The sequence below is a fragment of the Monodon monoceros genome, unplaced genomic scaffold (genome assembly GCF_005190385.1).
Source record: "Monodon monoceros isolate NGI ecotype Baffin Bay Population unplaced genomic scaffold, NGI_Narwhal_1 Super_Scaffold_3, whole genome shotgun sequence".
In the NCBI taxonomy this organism is placed as follows: domain Eukaryota; kingdom Metazoa; phylum Chordata; class Mammalia; order Artiodactyla; family Monodontidae; genus Monodon; species Monodon monoceros.
Window position 1 is genome coordinate 71,079,295 of NW_021703780.1, and position 25,166 is coordinate 71,104,460.

At 35.0% G+C, this 25,166-nt stretch overlaps 1 protein-coding gene across 31 annotated transcripts in view; it reads right to left on the reverse strand.

Annotated features, from left to right (window-relative positions):
- The window catches only part of DNAH12 (dynein axonemal heavy chain 12), a 232,905-nt gene that overhangs the window by 149,370 nt on the left and 58,369 nt on the right, over window positions 1-25,166 (reverse strand). For 26 of the 31 annotated variants that reach the window (XR_003796539.1, XR_003796540.1, XR_003796541.1 and 23 more), the window contains 4 exons: window positions 3,970-4,095; window positions 2,681-2,815; window positions 2,153-2,346; window positions 901-1,144 (listed from right to left, as the gene is read on the reverse strand). Coding sequence is in view for 23 of the 31 variants with exons in the window: in XM_029241697.1 (XP_029097530.1) it covers window positions 901-1,144; window positions 2,153-2,346; window positions 2,681-2,815; window positions 3,970-4,095 (699 nt within the window). In the remaining 8 variants the exon portion in view is untranslated. Of the gene's footprint in view, window positions 1-900; window positions 1,145-2,152; window positions 2,347-2,680; window positions 2,816-3,969; window positions 4,096-9,551; window positions 9,688-12,958; window positions 13,138-25,166 lie in introns of those variants that run through there. The other 5 variants (XM_029241712.1, XM_029241711.1, XM_029241719.1 and 2 more) reach the window with 4 other exon arrangements.

The window sequence follows — 25,166 nt, forward strand, 5'->3', positions numbered from 1 at the left end:
ATAAGAAAAGGTCTCCAAGATAAATTAAAACAAAGGGGGGAAATAATATAAACGGTATGCTATTTTTTTTCAGTATGCTGTTTTTATGTAAAAAGATGGAAGGATTAGAATATATATTCACATTGTTATACATGTAAAAAAACTCTGAAGTATACAACAGAAAGTAGTAACATTGATAACCTAATAACAGGTGAGAAACACAGCAAGGAGACCGTTCAGGTATATCTTTTTATATTTTTAAACCATGAAAATTTACTAAATATTGAAAAAAATTTTAAGTAGTTACTTTAAAAAATTTTTCAGGTAGCTCATAGTATATCTGAGAGTGCTAGACACAGACAGGAACAATGTTGAAAAGCAGAGTTTGCACTCTGAGCATGCCGACAGTGGAAACTTGGCACTACCACTAGAACCACTGCCAGTACTGCCTTGGGAACGTAGATGTATTATTTACTGTCACAAAAACTGTTATTATCCTCTATTTATAAATGAGGTGACTGAGGCATGAGAAGTTAAATATCTTGCACAAGTGGCATATTGCCATTACCAAGCGCAGAATTGTGATATAAACCTAGGTAGTGTGACTCCAAACCTTTCTCAGCTAATTGGTACCCTGGGTTGCTGCCCATAGTATAGGCTAACTTGTTTATTCTAGTAATTTTTTACCCTCTTCAAATCATTGTAACTGGTCATTACAGTCTTTTCTATTTGTTAAGTATTGTTCTATGAAGGGATTGATTTCGATGACATCATCAGGAAAGAATGAAGCATGTATTAATAGGTCAAGTTTTCTGGATTCAGCTTTGGTTTTGCTTTCCAGTTTTTCCATTTCTCTTCACTAGCACTTGATGCAAACAACTCTACCAGGGCTTTTAAAAATGTCATTAAATGTGTTTATACCTTAATAACCTTTATCTGCTCCATTACTGCAGTGCACATAGTAATAGTAGGATTCTCTTTTGGTTCTTCTTCAAGTTTCTCTTCTCCCAGAGATCGTCTTTTTGCTGCCTTTCTTTTTTCTTGTAATTCCTTCTTTTGCTTTGTTTGGAAAAATTTCAGAGTCTTAAAAATTTCTCGGGAAAATTCATCTACTTCAGCTTCCATGCTTTCCCCATTAAGGTCCAAAAACCCTCCATCCATCCACCTGAATTGAAAGAAAAAGTAATATTAAACTCAGAGGGGCTTCCCTCGTGGCGCAGTGGTTAGGAATCTGCCTGCCAATGCAGGGGACACGGGTTTGACCCCTGGTCCAGGAAGATCCCACATGCTGTGGAGCAATTAAGCCTGTGCGCCACAACTACTAAGTCTGTGCTCTAGAGCCCGCAAGCCACAATTACTGAGTCTGTGCTCTAGAGCCCACGAGCCACAACTACTGAAGCCTGCGCGCCCAGAGCCCGTGCTCCACAAGAGAAGCTGCTGCAATGAGAAGCCCGCACATCACAACGAAGAGTAGCCCCCGCTCGCCGCAACTAGAAAAACCCTGCGTGCAGCAATGAAGACCCAACACAGTCAAAAATAAACAAATAAATAAATAAATTTATCTTTAAAAAAAGACTAAGGAAGAATGATTAAAAACAGAATTAAAATTAAGTGAAAAAAATAGGATATTTTAATTAAAAAAATATTAAACTCAGAGACTTCTGGTGTGTGAAAAGGTCTTAGAGATTCTTTAGGCTAGGCCCTTCATTTTATAATAGAAACAACTGAGAACACGAGCAATTAACAGTTTTTCTCAGTCACACAGATAGAACGATGACAGACAATACTAAAAACACAATTTCAGCTATGCTGCAGGTGCAAAAATATGAATCAGACTGTAAACGGACAACTAACAGTATCCAGATGAAATGCTGATTTGACTCCATACTTCTAATTCTTAGTGTCAAATGAATGAGTCAAATGAATTAATTGGATTAAAAAATGAATCAACTCTGGAAAACCCAGGTGAGACTTTAGATATTATATTAGTAAGGCTAGGTGGCGCCTTAGCAACATTTGATGCTTCTCCTATATAATATTTGGTTTCTCTTTCAAATGAACAGATAAATCCTACTTTTAAACACCTAGCCAACAACAACAACAAAAATCAATGTACATTTTATAAATCTCTTTATATCTTTACTTAATTTTTTATTACATTACCAGAAATTACCGTTTTTCTGTTCGTTGCCACTTCAAAACTAAATTAAAAAACTTCTGATAGGGCTCAATGTTAACTTTTAATTTATCCAGTTCAGGATATTTTGTCAGTTCCCATCTGAAAAGTTCCTCTTCTTTATTAATAAATTGAACTGCTTCTTCAGATTCCTGAATACGTTTTTGTAGTTGTCTTACATCTGTCACATACTGAAAGCAAATAATTTTTCATTTCAAGAAATACCCAAGAAATGTTATAAAAATAAAATTATATAATACTGCATAGGCTATGTCCTTGCATTTATATAGCAACTTTAAACATCAACTTCACAACATTACCATGACACAGAGCAAAAGGTATGGTTATGTCTATCTTACAAATAGAAAACTAAATCACAAAAAAAGATTACATAATTAGCAGCAGTCCCAGGCCTAAGAGTCAGGACTCTGTTTGCCTTAGTAAGCACAGGTTTTTCTATATTATAGAAACATGTCCTGTATTAATCTACCAGCCTGTCATAGCTACTGTCTATATTTATCAGACCTGCTGCATGTGGTCCAGTTCTGCAAATTCTGCAAACTCTTCCATGAGGCGTGATTCCTTTTCTACTTCCAAAATCAGTTTCTCTCTCTTTTCTATTAGCTCATTTTCTTTTTTATGTTTAGCATTCTCAAGGAGCTTTAAAAGAAAATTATTCATGTTAACTATTTTGTTACAAAGCAAAGAATCATCAAATCAGAAATCCGAATGCTTTATACAGTAACAAAAAGCATCAGCGAAGTAAAAATAAAACATTGTACAAAAATAAAACATTGACTGATATAAAAACGAAAAGAATAATAAACCACAAAACCACACAGAAAAACTTTCCTATATCTCTGAAGTGACTGTAACAATTCTTATTTATTAAATAGATACTTTAACTATTTAACAGATTCTGGGAAAATAATAAAAGCTACCATATATTGAGCACTTGTTATGTCAAGATTTATTAAACACTCTACCTATATTACCACAAGTATTAGTATCCTCATTTCAGAGGTAAAGAAATTTAAGCATATAGAGGTTAAGAGGCATGTCCAATGTCACAAAATCATAAAAGTCAAAATCTGGATTAGAACTCTGGCTTATCTAACTGAAGTCCATGCTTTTCATTACTACTATACCATCTCACTTCCCAGTTTAGGAGAAACTAGTTTACATTAGGACTTTTTCAAAATCTGAACTATATTCAGTCTTATATAAAATCCTGAATCTGCTACTTCTTCCTGGGAATGTTACTTAACTTCTCTGAAACTCATTTTTCTCATCTATGAAATGGGGAAAATAGGAGCACCTGGGATTTTTGTGAGTATTAAATGATTTAATAGCACAGAGCTTACAATTATTATTTGTAAATAGTTCTGACTTTTTTAATGTCAGTCCCACTTTTTTTTGTTTTTTTTTTTTGCGGTACGCGGGCCTCTCACTGTTGTGGCCTCTCCCGTTGCGGAGCACAGGCTCCGGACGCGCAGGCCCAGCGGCCATGGCTCACGGGCCCAGCCGCTCCGCGGCATGTGGGATCCCCCCGGACCGGGGCACGAACCCATGTCCCCTCCATCGGCAGGCGGACTCTCAACCACTGTGCCACCAGGGAAGCCCTGTCAGTCCCACTCTTTACAACTTTGTGGGTTAAGCCTAAGCCTGCAGGGCCATAAATGTGGCTAACCCCAAAATCATATGGACACATGAAGATAATTTTTAAAGGTAGATGGCAAGTATGTATGAAAATTAAATGAACACTGTGCTTAAAATATCATAATACAAAAATACATATTGAAAAATATATTCACCTCATCATTTTCATCAAAGATGGGATTAATTTTCCAAGGCCACATAAGGACAGCTGAATTTAAAGTTAAGTCTTCTGGAGGAAATAGAAATACATCTAAAAAGTAACTCATCCGGCGTTTGGATTCCTACAGAAGAAACTCCAGATATATTAAACCATATAGAAAATCTAAAGCATTATGAAAAAGAGAACCAATAACAATTTCTAATACTCTCTCAAATTTCAATCTGACTCACATCGTTAACTGATATTTCATATTACCCAAACCACATGGGTATTTCAATAACTGTAGGGTTATTTATTCAGCTTCATACCACACAATTGCAGATTTTTATACCAGAAACAAAGCTTTTTAAAAGTTTTCACTTGCAGTTGACTTAACAGAAAGGTACTCTTGAGTGTCCATGTAGATGACTGAAAATGATGATGAAATATGCAGCTTTTGTTCAGCAACCCTTTAAATTTTTTTCTTTGAAAAGATTTTACATTTTTTATTCTTACGTATTTAATTTTTGAATCTTTGTTGACAAAGATTTTAGCATCTTTTATTTTGTTTTGCATCTTCAGTGACAGTACCACTTTTTTTGCCTACCATTAGCATACAGCAATTGTCTAGAAAGAGTTTAGGGGTGAATGGCAAAACCAAACCAAAACAAAACAAAAACCTTTAAAACCAATAGATTTACCTGAATAGAGAAGTTGAATATCTTTACCCTCTATAGCTTACATATTTGCTGTATATGTATATAATATATATAATATGCAGAATGCATCATATATGTATTATGTTGCATGTAGAAATTAACCTAATAAAATCTGATTCATGTAATCAATTATATTAATAGATTAAAGGAGAAAAAGCATAAGATCATCCCAATAGATGCAAAAAAAAAAAAGATAAAATTCAACATGCATTCACAGTAATGTTTTTCACTTAATTTTTATTGGAGTATAGTTGATTTATAATATTTTGTTAGTTTCTGCTGTACAGCAAAGTGAATCAGTTATACATATACATATATCCACTCTTGTTTAGATCCCATTCCCATATAGGTCATTACAGAGTATTGAGTAGAGTTCCCTGTGCTATACAGTAGGTTCTTACTAGTTATCTATTTTATATATAGTAGTGTGCATATGTCAATCCCAATCTCCCAATGCATCCTCCCCATCCTCCCATAGAAGAGAATTTACTAATTTCATAAGGGAACCTATAAAAAACCTATAGCAAATTTCATACTTAATAGTGAAATCTTGAAGCCTTTCCCTTTGAGATTGGGATCAAGATGACTTCTATCCAACATTGTACTAAAGATCCTAACCAGTCCATTGTAGCAAAGAAAATAAAGTTTTGGAAATGTGTAATGTTTGATAAGGACAAAACCAAAACTGTCATTAACTACTAGTTATAAAATAGTATATGTAGACATTCCAAAAGAATCTTCAGATAAACTGTTAAAATTAAAAAGAGAAAAAAAAACATATAAATTTTAAAGTTAAGATATTTAAATAAAATTTTTTAATTAAGAAAAAATTTAGTGATAGCTATTACTTTGCACATAAAAATAAATTTTATATTATATTATAGTCAAAGTATAAAATAAATATCCATAAGTTCATATAAATAAATGATTGAATAAATTAAAAAGCAGCGGAGAAGAAACAAGTCTCCTATGCAGAATAATTCCAAATAAATAATGTAGCTACCCTACTGTAAAGGAGGAAAGCACAACTCCCGGTTCTTAAGTGTGGATGCATACAGTGACTTCCTTCCAAAGGAGACAGTATGGAAAGGGGGAGAAAAGAGTGGAGAGACATGATAAACACTACTTCTGCCTGGTGATCAAGCTCAACATCAAATGCCATGTTGATAATATGTATCCTTGACATGATGTGATGAAAATGGCACTTTTCCTTTGTGATTCTCCTCCAAAAAACCGACTACCCCGTTCTAATCATGAGAAAAATAGCAGACAAATTCCTACTTCTCAAAACTATCAAGAACATCAAAAGCAAGGAAAACCTAAGAAACTCTCAGAGCCAAGAGAAGCCTAAGGATACATGACAACTAGATACAATGTGGTATCTCAGATGAGTTCCTGAGATAGAAAAAGGGCTTTCAGTAAAAACTAAGGAAATCTAAATAAACTATGGACTTTAGTTAATAATATATCAATATTGGTTTAATAATTATAACAAATGCACCATATTAGTGTAAGATGTTAATAATGAGAAAATTGAGTGTGTGAGGATGTGTGTGTAATATGGGAACTCTCTGTACTATCTACTAGGTTTCTTTTGTAAATCTAAAACTATTTTTTTAAGGTCTATTAATATAAGTTAATTGTATTTTTGTATTCAAGTAACTAAGATAAGATGAAAAATTTAAGATATAATTTAATATAACATTAAAAGATATCAAGTACCTGAAAATATAACTAACAAAAGATGTGCACGACCTCTACAGAGAAAATTATAAAATATTAAGAGATGTTAAAGAAGAGGTAAATGAATAAATGATATATCATGAACTGGAAGACTCCACAGTGTATGTACTGATTCTCTCCATCTATTTAATGCATTTCTAATCAAAATTCCAACAGATTTTTGCAGAATGTGAAAAACTGATTCTAAAATTTATATTGGAAAGATGCTAATTCTCTACGTTTATTATCAATTTTATGCAATCTCAATGAAAATCCCAAAACGTTATTTTATGGGCTGTGATCATCTAATTCTAAAATTTATATGAAAATACTAATAGCCAAGAACAAACAAGAAACTTGATGAAGAATAGAGTGGGAGGACATGCTCTACCGGGAATCAAGAATTATTATTGCTATTACAATTAAGCTGTTGTAATTAAGTCAGTGTGGTATTGATACAAGGATAGACAAAAGGCCAATAAAACAGAATAGAATGTCTTAAAACAGATCTGTGCATATAGGGACACTTGATATATAATAGAGATGGCACTGCAGAGCAGTGGGGAAAGTATAGTCTCTTCAATAAATATGTAACTGCTCATGCATATGAAAAAGTAATTAAATAGGACCTCACATCATTCACAGAAATAAAATCCAGGAAGACTGAAAATCTAAACCTGAAAGGCAAAACTAAACAGCTTCCAGAAAAGGACACAAGAAAAAAATCTTGATGACCCTGGGTAGAAAAGGATTTCTTAAACAAGATACAGAAAGCAGTAGCTGTAAAAAGAAAAAAAAAAAAATTTGCTCCACTTGACTACATTAAAATTAAGAACTTCCATTCATCAAAACACCATTAAAAACTGAAATAAATTACAGAGTGAAGGAAAGGATATTTATCAATAATATATTCAAAACTACTACACTGAACTATACACTTAAAAATGGTTAAGACGGGGCTTCTCTGGTGGCGCAGTGGTTGAGAGTCCGCCTGCCAATGCAGGCGACACGGGTTCGTGCCCCGGTCTGGGAAGGTCCCACATGCCGCGGAGTGGCTGGGCTCGTGAGCCATGGCTGGTGAGCCTGCGCGTCCGGAGCCTGTGCTCCGCAGCGGGAGAGGCCACAACAGTGAGAGGCCCGCGTAACCCCCCCTCAAAAAAAAAAAGGTAAAGATGGTAAACTTTATGTTATGTGTATCTTATCACAATTTTTTTAAAAACTACTATAAATCAATTAGAAAAGAACACACAACCCAAAAGAAAAATAGGTAAAAGACATGTACTGGAGTGAAATACTACACAGCCATAAAAAAGAATGAAATTTTCCCATTTGTAACAATATGGATGGACTTGGAGGGTATTATGCTAAGTGAAATAGAGAGAAAGAAAGCCAGATAGAGAAAGAAAAATACTGAATGATATCACTTATATGTGGAATCTAAAAAATACAACAAACTAGTGAATATAACAAAAAAAGGAACAGATTCACAGATTTAGAGAACAAACCAGTGGTTACCAGTGGAGAGGGGGAAGGGGGAGAGGCATTATAGGGGTATGGGATTAAGAGGTACAAACTATTATGCATAAAATAAGCCACAAGGATATATTGTACAACACAGGAAATAGAGCCAATATTTTATAATAACTATAAATGGAACATAACCTTTAAAAATTGCACATCACTATATTGTACACCTGTAACTTATATAATATTGTACATCAAGTATATTTCAATTTTAAATATAAATAAATAAAGAAAAATTTAAAAATAAAATTTTCTTTTAATTAAAAAAAAATACTAGTATTTCACAAAAGAGGAGCTCCAAACGGTCAATAAGCATACGAAAAGTGTTCAGTTCATTTTTTTTCAGGAAAATGCAAATTAAAAATACAGTAACCTCCACCCAACAGACTGGCAAAATTTTAAATATCTCACAATAGCAGGTATGGGTAAGGATATAAAACAACAGGACTCTTAAACACTGCTGATAGGAGTATAAAATTGGAACTACTTTAGAAAAGAGTTTTGTCTTAGCTAGTAAAGGTGAAAATAAGTATATCTTATAACACCTGGAAGAAATGCATGAATATACGCACCAGCGTACACATACAGAAATGTTCCCAGAAGGATTGCTTTTAGTAGCAAAAGTAGAAACAACCCAACTATCCAGAACAGTAAAATTAAAATAATAAATTATTCTATGGTTATATGAGTACCAGACATCAGTGAAAATAAATGAAAGTTAAGGAACAATGACATTACTAACATAATGTTGACAAGACACAAAAGAATAGAAATAGTATGATTCTATTTATATAAAGATCAAAATGAAACAAAAAGTAGCTATATTGATTAGGAATGCATATTTAGATGGTAAAACTACAAAGAAGAGCAGGAAATGACTACTATAAAAGTCAGGATAGTGTTCACACCCAGAAAAAGACAGGAGATTGTAATGGGCTTCTAGGGTGTTGACAAGCTTCTATTTCTTTCCCTGGATGATAATTACTGGATGTTTACTTTATAACATTTTAAATTGTACAATTTATTTTTTATGCAATTTTTGGTGTGTATTGTATTTTTATTATTATTATTTTTTTTCCCTTTCAGCCATGCCGTGCGGCATGTGACATCTTAGTTCCCCGACCAGGGATCAAACCCATGCCCCCTGCGGTGGAAGCACGGCATCTTAACCACTGGATCGCCAGGGAAGTCGCTATATTTCACATTTTTAAACAAAAATTAGAGTACAATATAGGTGAATAGGTATATAACCTTGTGGTGGGGAAAGTATAAGCATATGTACTACTAAATGTAGAAACTATAAAAGAAAAAATTTTTTTAAACCTTTGTTAAGGATGCACACATGGTGGAACTAAAGAAAAATAAAGAAGATTACTGTAGAAACCAAGTCGACACCTCTAGGAGGTAAAGGAAGGGAAGGAGTTATGGTCAGATAGTCATACGCAGAGGGTTTCTAGGGTGCTGGCAATATCCTATTTCTTGACCTTGGTGGTGGCAACATAGGTGTTCACTTTATAACTTTGTTTTTTTTTTATAACTTTGTTTAACTATATGTTTTATACACTTCCAATATGTTTATCATATTTCACAATGAAAAAAATATTTTAAAATATGTAAATTTTAAAAGTCTTACCTTGATCCGTGAAACCAATTCATTAATTCTTACAGTCCGGGCTTTTTCTACATAAGATATGAGCTCCATCATCTCTTCTGTTGTCTCAGGGACTTTTAATGCATGCTCTTTAATTGCTTCAAATTCACTGCAAATACTGACATAATACCCTGCTTTATTATAGTTAAAGTAATTAATGCTCTATCACACTAAATAAATTTTATTATGATTACTATAAAATAGGAACTGTGATCCTAAAAAAATTGGTTAATTCACTAATATATCTTAAAATATTTAAGCATAACTTATCTGATATAACTCAGGATACATCATACATCTATAAAATCTATAAAATTAAGGTAACATTTTCTGTGTGACATAGAGCATGCTTTGGATCAAGCAGCCCTACGTCTAAATCCTGCCTCAGCTGCTACTAGCTTTGAGAACTTATGTAAATCTCATAGGTTTAGCTTCCATATTTGTAAAATGAAGTTATTAACATTCATCTTGCAGGATTGTTGTAATACAATAATGAATAATGAATGTAAAAGAGCCTAGCACACAGTACACTCTCAATTACTGGTAACTATAATTTTTAGTATAATCATCAGCTTAATTATTATTATTATTAGTGTCCCTTGTGAAATGCGGTAAGTAAAAAGATCAAACCTCTGTATACATTTAAAAATCTATGATTCTTTCAGAATATATATGTATGTAAGTATGAACCTAGATACCCTATAGCCATTATTCAACTAAAGGTATATTTCATAGAATTTTTTTCCTTGTACTTGGCAGTATCAGTACTGTCATGCCATTATTAGAAATACCAGAAAAAACCCTTGCAAAAACAAAGTACAAAAGAGGTAAGTGATTTTAAAAATAACTTTTAGTTCATGCAGGTATTTCATTTATATTATGTGAGTAATTATACTTATTCATTCATCTAATAAATAATTGAGTACCTACAATGTGCTAAGCAAAGTTCTAAGCACTGGAGATATAACAGCAAATAGATAAGTCCCTACCATCATAAAGCTTACATTCAAGTTGATGAGAGAGACAAGAGAACATAAATATATAACACAATGTTAAGTAGTAAAAAGTGCTATGAAGAAAAAAAAAAAGCAAAGTAAAGGGATAAAGAATGATGGAGTATAGAGAAGGGGCCAGTATTTCATATAAAGTGGCCAGGAAATATCTCTCTAGAGAGGTGATATTCAAGATGAGAGAAGGAAAAAATGAGTCATTCAAATATCAGGAAAAAAGCTTCCAAGGAAGAAAAAATAGCAAGGATTAAAGCCTGAGGTAGCAATAAGCTTCGCATAGTTTAGGAATGGCAAGCAGGGCAGTGTGAATACAAAAGCATAGTTTAGGAATGGCAAGCAGGGCAGTGTGAATACAAAGGAGAGGACATAACATGAAATTGCAGAGATAAGCAGGAATCAGATAATGTAGGGCTTGACAGTTAATTCTTGATTATCAAAATTTTAGGAGGATGCATTAATGTCGATAATGCAAAAAAGACAGATGATTCTACTGTGGGTGCTTTCTTCTTACTAGAGCAGAATCTGAGTTCCTTGGGGAGTGACATTACAGCAAAAGAAAAGGAGGCCGGAATTCCCTGGCGGTCCAGTAGTTAGGACTCCGTGCTTCGACTGCGGGGGCATGGGTTCGATCCCTGGTCGGGGAACTAAGATCCCACATGCCGCGTGGCATGGCCAAAAACAAAAACAAAAACAAAAACAAAAGAAAAGAAAAGGAGGCAAACAATATTACTGAGGGCAAGGTGGCCCAAGCAGATACTAAACCAAACTATGAAGTAAGAAAATTGTTCTTTAATAATTATTAATTTATTTAATAAATTGTGCTTAATATAGGGGCACATATTTCCTCCTTTTGATGTTACCTATCTCAAGTATGGAACTTAAACCGGAAAGAATCAAAGAATGAATGAGGCAGAGGAAAATGGACTTTTCAGCTGCTCTTATGTCATGGGTTTATAATAAGACAGTTATTTTGTTGAAAGAATTTTCCAGAAAAGTGACAGATATTACAAAAATAAATACCAAAAAAGTCATGTCAAACATAAAAATTTTTTTAATTAACTATGTTATTGTCACTGCTCTTACTCAACGGGATTGATAGAAATGAAGAGTCTAATACTTTACCATCTTCAACATCTTTTTGTAGTATAATTTTGTACAAAGTACAGCTGACCAATACTTAACTTTCTGAGAGTCATATATTTTTTATTCACTTAAAAATATTTATTGATGTGATAGCTCCCTTTATTGGGTGCCTATTCTATGCCAAGCATGGTGCTAGATACTTTACAAATGTTATCTGTGATCCTAACATTAGTCCTGCAAGGAAGGTATTATTTTTCATAGTTGGCACCGCAGGAAATTGAGGCTTAGGGAAATTAAGTAACTTGCCTAGAGTCACGGAACTAGTTCATGGCAGAGACAGGATTCAAATCCAGGCCTCTCTGATTCCAAGGCACATAATTCTCTTACATTGCTTCCGGGAAAATAAACATAATGGCTAACATTTCTTGAGTACTATGTTCCAGGCACTGTGCTAGGTGATTTATATAAATATTAGTTTTAATCCTTATAGAATTTGCAAACTAAAAGTCCTCTGGAGCCAGACAGGTAACAAATAAGTTAAATTATTTAGAGGATCAGTTGCTTGAGCACTGGATGAACAAACCAGAGGCCATTCTCCCTGTCAATGGGAAAGTTTCATCTCAACTCCATTTACCACTATAGGCCTAATGTGGCATGGTCTTCCCACTTTTTCAAGAAAAGTAAGAGATCTGGAGAGAGAGAGAGAGAGAGAGAGAGAGAGAGAGAGAGAGAGTGTGTGTGTGTGTGTGTGTGTGTGAAAACTCCTAATTTTGAAATGTTGATAGCAAATTCAAAATTAGTTTAAACAAAATAAAAAACAATGTGAGACAAATAAAACACATTTGCATGACACATTCAGCTAGTAGGCCACTAGTTCATGAATCCAATCTATAGCCATCCTGCCAACTAGGTATTACTGTCTCCATTTTACAGATGCAAAAAATAAACTAGGTGACACAATAAGTCAATATCATGGTCAGGAATGATCCCAGATCTTCCCAATATCACTGAAAGTCTATGGTTTTTTCATTACCATGCAACCTGTATCCAAAAGCTGATGTATGTCAATTTCTTTTTTTAAAAAAATCCTGGGTTGCCTCAAAACTAGTCTCAAACAGTATCAAACGAAAAGAAACCAAACCAACAAGACTATAACGAAACCCTCTTAGGAAGTAGCTATGGAGAAAAACTTGCAAGTACTTATATTTTAATCTTTTATTTTTAAACAAGAATTGTTACTAGCAAACTATTTCTTTTAGCCTTATAATTCTGAGTTTGGCAACTAATTCTACTTACCTTTCATTTTCTTTCCTATGTTTTGAAGCTATGTCATTTAGTAATATGTTTGCAAAGGCTTTTGCTTTGTTTGTTAGGCCTGTCTTCAAACCTTCACAATCCAAACAGACCATAGGAAAATGAGCCCACTGAGGCAAAAGCATTATTTCTGAAGCAAGACTGAAAAATTTTCCTACAAACTTAAAAAAAAGGATTTAAAACAAAAATGCTTAGAATTTTTAAATTCAGCTGTGATTTTATAGTACAGTATTATGGTGAAATTCTTAATTATATGATATAAATGTAAATTCATTTCTTTTTGTTAAGTGACTAATATTTTTTCCATTATTGCATGAATGTTTTTTCACCTGTCCTTTCATTAAGGAATTGACAAATCTACCAGTAAATATCCAATACGATGACATTTATAGCATCAATATCTGGACATGACACAAGGTGAAATTTCCCTCAGTAACTATTAAAAAAATTATCATCAAAGCCAACTCATCTCTTGGTTTAAAAACAAATCTGTATCATGTGACAATTTGTGTAGCTGACTAATATCAATACTTGCTTGTGCCATTACTGAGGCCTCACTGAAAATTCTAATTCAATCTTCAGGAAAATAAATAAAAGAAATTTTTTGGTTTGGGTCAAAATAATCCAGGAGAGAAACATTGTGCCCTGCTGTTACTAACATTCCAAGATATTGGAATTTATACAAATTCCTAATACCCAGACACTGGGATAATTTTTTTAAATTGAGCCAAGTAGTATGGAATAAAACCTGGCAAGCTATGTTGTGATAAGTTTTATGGAAAGTGAAACATATCTACCAACTTTGGGTAACTTTGACTTAATTTCACAATCCATTTTTTTTAATTCCTTTTTTTTTTTTTTTTTAATTTTTTGGCCATGTCGCGTGGCATGTGGGATCTTAGTTCCCTGACCAGGGATTGAACCCACACACCCTGCACTGGAAGCAGGAGTCTTAACCACTGGACCATCAGGGAAGTCCCTCACAATCCATCTTTAATGTTGCCTCTACCTTCCTCCTCACCTCATCTCCACCCTCCACCAAAAGGCCTCACATTCCTTTTATTCTTCCTTAAGGAGACTTTTTCTTCATTTCCCTCTCTCTCAAATCTACCCTATTTTTATAGTCTCCAGTATTTAGTGGTTTGGGCTTAAAATTTTCAATGTTTAAAGGAAATGAGGATATTAATTAGTTAGTTTAAAGACCATATTCAGTAGTCTTGGGTTTTGGTTAAAAATATACCAAATAGAGAGTTGATAGAGCTGATGGCACCTGAGAAGGGAGAAAAGATGTTTTCTCATTCTCAAAGGCCATCATCCAGTTTTTCAGGGATGTAATTAACATATATGGAAAATAAACTGGGCTGAATCAAAGAAAACATGGCAACTGGAAACAACACAAATGTCCATTTACAGTAGAATTGATGGCATATTCATATATTGGAGTGCTATGCTATAATAAACTAGGACTATATGCAAAATATGGATGAATTTCATAATGATGAAAGACTAAAAACACAAAAAATACATGTAATATGATATCTTTCATATAAACTTACCATGGGCAAAACTAAACTATATTATTTAAGAATGCATACATAGGTGGTAACTATAAAGAACAGCAAGAAATGTCAGGATAATAGTTCCCAATAAAGAAGGGGGAAGTTTATGGTTGGAAAGAGGCACATGGGTGGCTTCTGGAATACTGCAAAATTCTAACTCTTAATCTAGGTAGTTATTAAGTTATAATTACCTATAAATCGGTACATATATGCTTTACATGATTTTTGTATTATATTACACTTTTTAATGGAATATTTTAAACGTACAAAAGTAGGTAAAATGTACCCATTTTCCAGCTTCAACCATTACGAACTCATGGCCAATCTTGTTTTCTCTATACCTCTAACCACTCCCCTTCTGTTTTATTTTTACAAAAATCCCAAGCATCATATCATTTCCTCTACATATATGTGTAGTTCATAATTTTTTATTTCTCCCAAATAGGCATACAATTCACAACTATAGTATGTCATAATTGACAAAAAGTCCAGGGGTAGATCACTAAACCTAAAAGTAAATTTTTATATAGTTATGTAAACCATCCAGAAATTATGAAATTCTATAAAATTTCACAGCAAAATACTAGGCCGAAGAAGACAGTCACTGTGAAACCCAATGAAACATGTTCCCAGCCTAGAGATTTAGGGTTTCCAGATGCTAAAAGTTATGGCCAGGATCAAAAAATTTAGCTGTTAGCTCAAAGAATATTTATTGTGCCTATTCTCTGAAGAACATTGTATTGAGATATATGGTAAAATACAAATGAAAGAGAATATACCATCACTGATTTTATGAAAGTAATAATGCATTTATGAATCCATTATGTATTTTTATAAACACACAAAAACCAAATAAGGTATAAAGTATGCAAATTAGAAAAAACATACAATCATCTCATAGATACAGAAAAAGCATTTAATGAGACTGGTTTAAGATGGCGGAGTAGAAGGACATGCTCTCACTCCCTCTTGCAAGAACACCAGAATCACAACTAACTGCTGAACAATCATCAATAGGAAGACACTGGAACTCACCAAAAAAGATGCCCCATATCCAAAGACAAAGGAGAAGCCACAGTAAGAAGGTAGGAGGGGCGCAATCACAATAAAATCAAATCCCATAACCTCTGGGTGGGTGACTCACAAACTGGAGAACAATTATACCACAGAAGTCCACCCACTGGAATGGAGGGTCTGAGCCCCACGTCAGGCTTCCCAACCTAGGGGGTCTGGCAATGGGAGGAGGAATTCCTAGAGAATCAGGCTTTGAAGGCTAGTGGGATTTGATTGCAGGACTTTGACAGGACTGGGGGAAACAGAGACTCCACTCTTGGAGTGAACACACAAAATAGTGTGCGCATCAGGACCCCGGGGAAGGATCAGTGACCCCATAGGAGACTGAACAAGACCTACCTGCTAGTGTTGGAGGGTCTCCTGCAGAGGCGGGGGGTGGCTGTGTCTCACCGTGAGGACAAGGACACTGGCAGCAAAAGTTCTGGGAAGCACTCCTTGGCAAGAGCCCTCCCAGAGTCTGCCATTAGCCCCACAAAAGAGCCTGGGTAGGCTCCAGTGTTGGGTCACCTCAGGCCAAACAACCAACAGGGAGGGAAGCCAGCCCCACCCATCAGCAGACAAGCAGATTAAAGTTTTACTGAGCTCTGTCCACCAGACCAACAGCCAGCTCTACCCACCACCAGCCCCTCCCATCAGAAAACTTGCACAAGCCTCTTAGACAGCCTCATCCACCAGAAGGCAGACAGCAGAAGCAAGAAGAACTACAATCCTGCAGGCTGTGGAACAGAAGCCAAATTCACAGAAAGATAGACAAGATGAAAAGGCAGAGGGCTATGTACCAGATGAAGGAACAAGATAAAACCCCAGAAAAACAACTAAATGAAGTGGAGATAGGCAACCTTCCAGAAAAAGAATTCAGAATGATGATAGTGAAGAAGATCCAGGACCTCGGAAAAAGAATGGAGGCAAAGATTGAGAAGATGCAAGAAATGTTTAACAAAGGTCTAGAAGAATTAAAGAATAAGCAAACAGAGATGAACAATACAATAACTGAAATAAAAACTACACTAGAAGGAATCAATAGCAGAATAACTGAGGCAGAAGAACGGATAAGTGACCTGGAAGACAGAATGGTGGAATTCACTGCTGCAGAACAGAATAAAGAAAAAAGAATGAAAAGAAATGAAGACAGCCTAAGAGACCTCTGGGACAACATTAAACACAACAACATTCGTATTGAGGGGTCCCAGAAGAAGACAGAGAGAAAGGACCCCAGAAAATATTTCAAGAGGTTATAGTCAAAAATTTCCCTAACATGGGAAAGAAAATAGTCACCCAAGTCCAGCAAGGGCAGAGAGTCCCACACAGGATAAACTAAAAGAGAAACATGCCAAGACAGATAGTAGTCAAATTGGAAAAATTAAAGACAAAGAAAAATCATTGAAAGCAGCAAGGGAAAAATGACAAATAACATACAAGGGAACTCCCACAAGTTTAACAGCTGATTTCTCAGCAGAAATTCTACAGGCCAGAAAGGAGTGGCAGGACATATTTAAAGTGATAAAAGGGAAGAAACTACAACCAAGATTACTGTACCCAGCAAGGATCTCATTCAGATTCAACAGAGAAATCAAAAGCCTTACAGACAAGCAAAAGCTAAGAGAATTCAGTACCACCAACAGCTCTACAAAAAATGCTAAAGGAACGTCTCTAAGTGGAAAACACAAAAGAAGAAAACGACCTACAAAAACAAACCCAAAACACTTAAGAAAATGGTAATAGTAACATACATGTCGATAATTACCTTAAATGTGAATGGATTAAATTCTCCAACCAAAAGACACAGGCTTGCTGATGGAAACAAAAACAAGACCCATATATATGCTGTCTACAAGAGACCCACTTCAGACCTAGGGACACATACAGACTGAAAGTGAGGGGATGGAAAAAGATATTCCAAGCAAATGGAAATCAAAAGAATGCTGGAGTAGCAATACTCATATCAGATAAAATAGACTTTAAAATAAAGAATGTTACAAGAAACAAGGAAGGACACTACATAATGATCAAGGGATCAATCCAAGAAGGAGATATAACAATTATAAATATATATGCACCCAATATAGGAGCACCTCAATACATAAGGCAACTGCTAAGAACTATAAAAGAGGAAATCGACAGTAACGCAGTAAGGGTGGGGGACTTTAACACCTCACTTACAACAATGGAGAGATAATCCAGACAGAAAATTAATAAGGAAACACAAGCTTTTAAATGACACAATAGACCAGATAGATTTAGTTGATATTTATAGGACATTCTATCCAAAAACAGCAGATTACACTTTCTTCTCAAGTGCACATGAAATATTCTCCGGGATAGATCAAATCTTGCGTCACAAATCAAGCTTCAGTAAATTTAAGAAAATTGAAATCATACCAAGCATCTTTTCTGACCACAAAGCTAAGAAATTAGAAATCAATTACAGGGAAAAAAAGGTAAAAACACAGAAACATGGAGGCCAAATAATACATTACTAAATAACCAAGAGATCACTGAAGAAATCAAAGAGGAAATCAAAAAATACCTAGAGACAATGATAATGAAAACACAACGATCCAAAACCTATGGGATGCAGCAAAAGCAGTTCTAAGAGGGAAGTTTATAGCTATACACCCTACCTCAAGAAACAAGAAAAATCTCAAATAAGCAATGTAACCTTACACCTAAAGGAACTAGAAAAAGAAGAACAAATAAAACCCAAAGTTAGCAGAAGGAAAGAAATCATAAAGATCAGAGGAGAAATAAATGAAATAGAGACAAAGAAAACAATAGCAAAGATCAATAAAACAAAAAACTGGGTATTTGAGAAGATAAACAAAATTGATAAACCGTTAGCCAGACTCATCAAGAAAAAGAGGGAGAGGACTCAAATCAATAAAATTAGAAATGAAAAAGGAGAAGTTACAACAGACACCACAGAAATACAAAGCATCCTAAGAGACTACTACAAGCAACTCTATGCCAATAAAATGGACAACCTAGAAGAAATGGACAAATTCCTAGAAAGGTATAACCCTCCAAGACTGAACCAGGAATAAATAGAAAATATGAACAGACCAATCACAAGTAATGAAATTGAAACTGTGATTAAAAATCTTCCAACAAACAAAAGTCCAGGACCAGATGGCCTCACAGGTGAATTCTATCGAACATTTAGAGAAGACCTAACACCTATCCTTCTCAAACTCTTCCAAAAAACTGCAGAGGAAGGATCACCCCAATCTCATTCTATGAGGCCACCATCACCCTGATACCAAAACCAGACAAAGATACTACAAAAAAAGAAAATTACAGACCAATATCACTGATGAATATAGATGCAAAAATCCTCAACAAAATACTAGCAAACAGAATCCAGCAACACATTAAAAGGATCATACACCATGATCAAGTGGGGTTTATCCCACAGATGCAAGGATTCTTCAATATATGCAAATCAATCAATGTGATACACCATATTAACAAACTGAAGAATAAAAACCATCTGATCATCTCAATAGAGGCAGAAAAAGCTTCTGACAAAATTCAACACAATTTATGATAAAAACCTTCCAGAAAGTGGGAATAGAGGGAACTTACCTCAACATAATAAAGGCCATATATGACAAACCCACAACAAACATCATTCTCAATGGTGAAAAACTGAAAGCATTTCCTCTAAGATCAGGGACAATGGCAATCAGAGAAGAAAAAGAAGTAAAACGAAGACAAATTGGAAAAGAAGAGTTAAAACTGTCACTGTTTGCAGATGACATGATACTATACATAGAGAATCCTAAAGATGCCACCAGAAAAGTACTAGAGCTAATCAATGAATTTGGTAAAGTTGCAGGACACAAAATTAATTCACAGAAATCTCTTGCATTCCTATACACTAATGATGAAAAATCTGAAAGAGAAATTAAGGAAACACTCCCATTTACCATTGCAACAAAAAGAATAAAATACCTAGGAATAAACCTACCTAGGGAGACAAAAGACCTGTATGCAGAAAACTATAAGACACTGATGAAAGGAATTAAAGGTGATACCAACAGATGGAGAGATATACCATGCTCTTGGATTGGAAGAATCAATATTGTGAAAATGACTATACTACCCAAAGCAATCTACAGATTCAATGCAAGCCCTATTAAATTACCAATGGTATTTTTTACAGAACTAGAACAAAAATTCTTAAAATTTGTGTGGAGACACAAAAGACCCCGAATAGCCAAAGCAGTCTTGAGGGTAGAAAACCGAGCTGGAGGAATCAGACTCCCTGACTTCAGACTATAAAAAAAAGCTACAGTAATCAAGACAATATGGTACTGGCACAAAAACAGAACTATAGATCAATGGAACAGGATAGAAAGCCCAGAGATAAACCTACGCACCTATGGTCAACTAATCTATGACAAAGGAGGCAAGGATATACAATGGAGAAAAGACAGTCTCTTCAATAAGTGGTGCTGGGAAAACTGGACAGCTACATGTAAAACAATGGAATTAGAACACTCCCTAACACCATATACAAAAATAAACTCAAAATGGATTCGAGACCTAAATGTAAGACTGGACACTATAAAACTCTTAGAGGAAAACATAGGAAGAACACTTTTTGACATAAATCACAGCAAGATCTTTTTTGATCCACCTCCTAGAGTAATGGAAATAAAAACAAAAATAAACAAATGGGACCTAATGAAACTTCAAAGTTTTTGCACAGCAAAGGAAACCATAAACAAGACGAAAAGACAACCCTCAGAATGGGAGAAAATATTTGCAAACAAATCAACAGACAAAGTATTAATCTCCAAAATATATAAACAGCTCATGCAGCTCAATATTAAAAAAACAAACACCCCAATCAAAAAACAGGCAGAAGACCTAAATAGACATTTCTCCAAAGAAGACACACAGATGGCCAAGAGGCACATGACAAGCTGCTCAACATCATTATTTATTAGAGAAATGCAAATCAAAACTACAATGAGGTATCACCTCACACCAGTTAGAATGGGCATCATCAGAAAATCTACAAACAACAAATGCTGGAGAGGGTGTGGAGAAAAGGGAACCAACCCTTTTACACTGTTGGTGGGAATGTAAATTGATATAGCCACTATGGAGAACAGTATGGAGGTCCCTTAAAAAACTAAAAATAGAATTACCATATGACCCAGCAACCCCACTACTGGGCATATACCCTGAGAAAACCATAATTCAAAAAGTCACATGCATCCCAATGTTCATTGCAGCACTATTTACAACAGCCAGGTCATGGAACCACCCTAAATGCCCATCGACAGATGAATGGATAAAGAAGATGTGGTACATATATACAATGGAATATTACTTAGCCATAAAAAGGAATGAAATTCAGTCATTTGTAGAGACGTGGATGGACCCAGAGACTGTCATACAGAGTGAAGTAAGTCATAAAGAGAAAAACAAGTATCGTATATTAACGCATGTATGTGGAACCTAGAAAAATGGTACATATGAACTGGTTTGCAGGGCAGAAATTGAGACACAGAAGTAGAGAACAAATGTATGGACATCAAGGGGAGAAAGCGGCGGGAGGTGGTGGTGGTGGTATGATGAATTGGGAGACTGGGATTGACAAGTTCACACTGATGTGTATTAAATGGATGACTAATAACAACCTGCTGTATAAAAAAATAAATAAAATTAATTTTTTTTAAAAAAGGATTTAACAAAATCTATCACTCTTTTGTGGTAATAGCACTTAACAAACCAGGAATAGTAGCCAACGTCCTCAGCTTGATAAAGAGTATCTAGGAAAAATCTACAACTAATATTATATTTAATGGTTTAAAAAATAATGTTTTCCCTCTAAGATCAAGAACAAAAAGGGTATCTACTCCCACTACTTCAACTCAACATTATACCAGGGGTACTAGCCAGGGTAATTAAGCAGAAAAAAAAATGAGGCATCCATATTAAAAAGGGAGAAATAAGACAATCTCTACTTGCAAATGACATATTATATATAGAAAACCCTACACAATATACACACATACACATAAAACTATGAAGATTAATAAAGTTCAACAAGTTTGCCGGATGTAAGACCAATATACAAAAATCAACTGTATTTCTAGACATTAACAATCAACAATACAAAAATGAAATTAAGAAAACAATTCCATGTATAACATCTTCAAAAAATAGAATACTTAGCAATTATATTTTATGAAACAAGTACAAGACTTATAGAACACAAAAATGTTGGGGGAAAATGGAAAAGCACTATATGATGGACTGAAATGATACAGACCAGCCTCCCTGTAACCTATTAGAAATATGCTCTATTATGTTCAAGAATGTAAAATAAAATATGAACATAGTAAAGCAAAAATAATATTTACAAAAAAATTTGGAAAATACAATATCTGAAACAAAAATGTTACTTAATATAAGTAACAGCAGTTTAACACCAGAGAAGAAAGGATAAATGTATTTATTTATTTATTTATTTTGATTTATTATTTTTGGCTGCGTTGGGTCTTCATTGCTGTGCACGGGCTTTCTCTAGTTGCAGCGAGCGGGGGCTACTTTTCGTTGCGGTGAGAGGGCTTCTCATTGTAGTGGCTTCTCTTGTTGCGGAGCACAGGCTGTAGGCGTGCAGGCTTCAGTAGTTGTGGCTCGAGGGCTCAGTAGTTGTGGCTCACAGGCTCTAGAGCACAGGCTCAGTAGTTATGGCACACAGGCTGAGTTGCTCCACGGCATGTGGGATCTTCCTGGACCAGGGCTTGAACCTGTGTACCCTGCATTGGCAGGCGGATTCTTAACCACTGCGCCACCAGGAAAGCCCTTAGTGTACTTAAAATGATGGAAAAGAACTATCCAAAATGAAGTATAGAGAGAAGAAACTGAAAACTCTGAACAGAACCTCAGTAACCTCTGGAATAATATCAAACAGTCTAATATACATGAAATTGGAATTCCATAATTGGGGGAAGGAGGCAAACAAAAAAATTTGAAGTAATAATGTCTGAATATTTTCCAAGTTTGATAAGAACTAAACAGACCTAAGAATCTCAACAGTATTTCTTCTCAAACAAAAGAAATAAAAAAGAAACAATATAAAAGCATTTCACAATCAAATAGCTGAGAAACAACAAAAAAGAGAAAATCTTAAAAGAAGCCAGATTTTTTAAATTACAGAAAGAAACCCAGAAAACACTTCCAGCATGACAACATGAGGAGCTTTGTGGACCTGCTCCCCAGTGAAACTGGTGAAAATTATTTTAAAAACAAGCATTTAATTTAAAGCCTCTGAAAATGGTCATAAGAGTATACAGAAAATGAAGAAACATCTATTCACGAAAATCTATGAATATTTGGTAAGAAAAGTGAGAATCTGTGGTATTTGAACCTGGATTGCTCCCTCCCTCCGTGTTCCCAGCTCAGCAAGGTTGATACTCCACTCCAGATAAGTGTACTCAAGAACACAGGGCTATCTTTCCACACAGGTTCCAGCTGGAGGGCTTAAATAGCTGTTGATAAAGCTACGTTCTTGGTGAGTACAATTAGAAGGTGGGGACTCCCTTGTTCCACCCAGATACCACTCATGGAAGGAAGGGTCTACCTTGGTCATGGTACCACTGAGAATACTGAGACATCAATCACACTTTCCCTGGCTGGTAAGGTGGTGGTTCCACATCAGAAGAAAGACAGGAAAACCTCAGGTTACGGCTCTTCACTCCACTGAGGGTTCAACCCCTTCAGTGGGATTGTCACTGAGAGAAGCATGTCACTATCCCCATTCCCAGCTCCAGGGCCTTGGCTCAGAGATTTTGCCTGGAAGTGAAGGGGAAGCAGGTCATAAAATAGATACCTCCTAATCTTTTCCCAAAGGAATTGACTTCATTTGCAATAGAGCATGGAAAAGTTCAAGCCTAAGTGTGCCCTCAAAAACATTGGAGGTTGTGGTAGGGAGCAACTGTGAGGAAGATTCAGGGATTTGGTGAAGATTTGGGCTAAATCACAGACCGGCTAGTTTGAGGGAGAGAGCCAGGGAAGGAGACTGCTGGTAGAAGCCCTCCTAGGGTAGAATAACTATCAAACACTGACCCTGGGAACTGCTCTTTCAAGGGAGTCTGAATTTGATTAATCAGTAGAGCAATTTATACTTCCATGGCATTGTTGAAAACAATACAGCAATTAGCCAACAAAAAGTGAAAACTAACAGCTATGTGTGGCCAGAGAAAGAGAGAAGAAAGCCATTTGAAAGCATGGCCTCCCAGGAAGACTTTGGGCACACCAAAAGCTGTGGCTCCTGAAGGAGCAACATCAAAGGCTTAACACTTCAGAGGGTGGGGGAGAGAAACAGGCTTCACTAAAATAATCTACCCAGTCACTAAACAAATAAACAAGCAAATAAAAATAACAAACTGGAAGGGGGAACAGGGCCTAGAGTTGCTAAAATATATTATCTAAAATGTTCAGATTCCAACAGAAAATTATGAGACATACAAAGAAACAAGAAAGTAGGACCCATACACTGGTTTTAAAAAACGCAGGCAACAGAAACTGCCTGTCAGCACAACCAAAACCAATCGAATTTAACAGAAAAAAACTTGAAAGTTGCCATTACAAATATGTTCAAAGAATTAAAGGAAATCATGCTTAAAGAAGTAAAGGAAGGTACAATGACCATGTCTCATCAGATAGATGAAAGGTTTAGAAATTATACATTAAAAAAAAAAAGAACTAAATGGAAATTTTGGAGTTGAAAAGTACAAAAACTGAAATGGAAAATTCTCTAGAGAGGCTCAACAGTAGATTTGAACTGACAGAAGAAAGAACTAGCAAACTTGAAGGTAGGTTGATAGAATTTATGCAATCCAAAAAACAAATGGAAAAAAAAATGAAGAAAAAACCAGAGCCTCTGTTAAATATGGGACATGATTAAGTGGACCAATGCATGTGTAACGAAGAAGGAAGCACAAGAGAGAAAGAAGCACAAAAAATATTCAAGACCACAATAGCTGAAAGATTCCCAAACTGATTGAAAAACACCAATCTACACATCCAATAGTTCAAAGCACTTTAAGATAAATGCAAAGAGATTCAGAAACAGACACATGATAGCAAAAATACAGAAAGCCAACGACAAGGAGAAAATCTTGAATCAGCAAGAGTTAAAAACTGTCAACCAAGAATTCTAAATTCAGAAAAGCTATCTTTCAAATATCAAGATAAAATAAAGATATTTCCAGATATACAAAAACTGAGAGAATTTTTTAAGCAGACCTGTCCTATAAGAAATACTAATGGGACTTCCTCAGGTTGAAAGCAAGTAACCCCAGATGATGATTCAAATTCGTAAGGAAAAACAAAGAGTACAAGTAAAACAAATTACGTAAGTATAAAAGATAGTATAAGTACATATTTTTCTCCCTCTTTCTCTTAACCAATATTAAAAAGAGATGTATAAAATAATATGTATAATACACATCATATATATCTATATTATATTTAATGCATAAAATAACATGTACAATAATGTATTGTTGGGCATCTAACATACAGAAATGTAAATA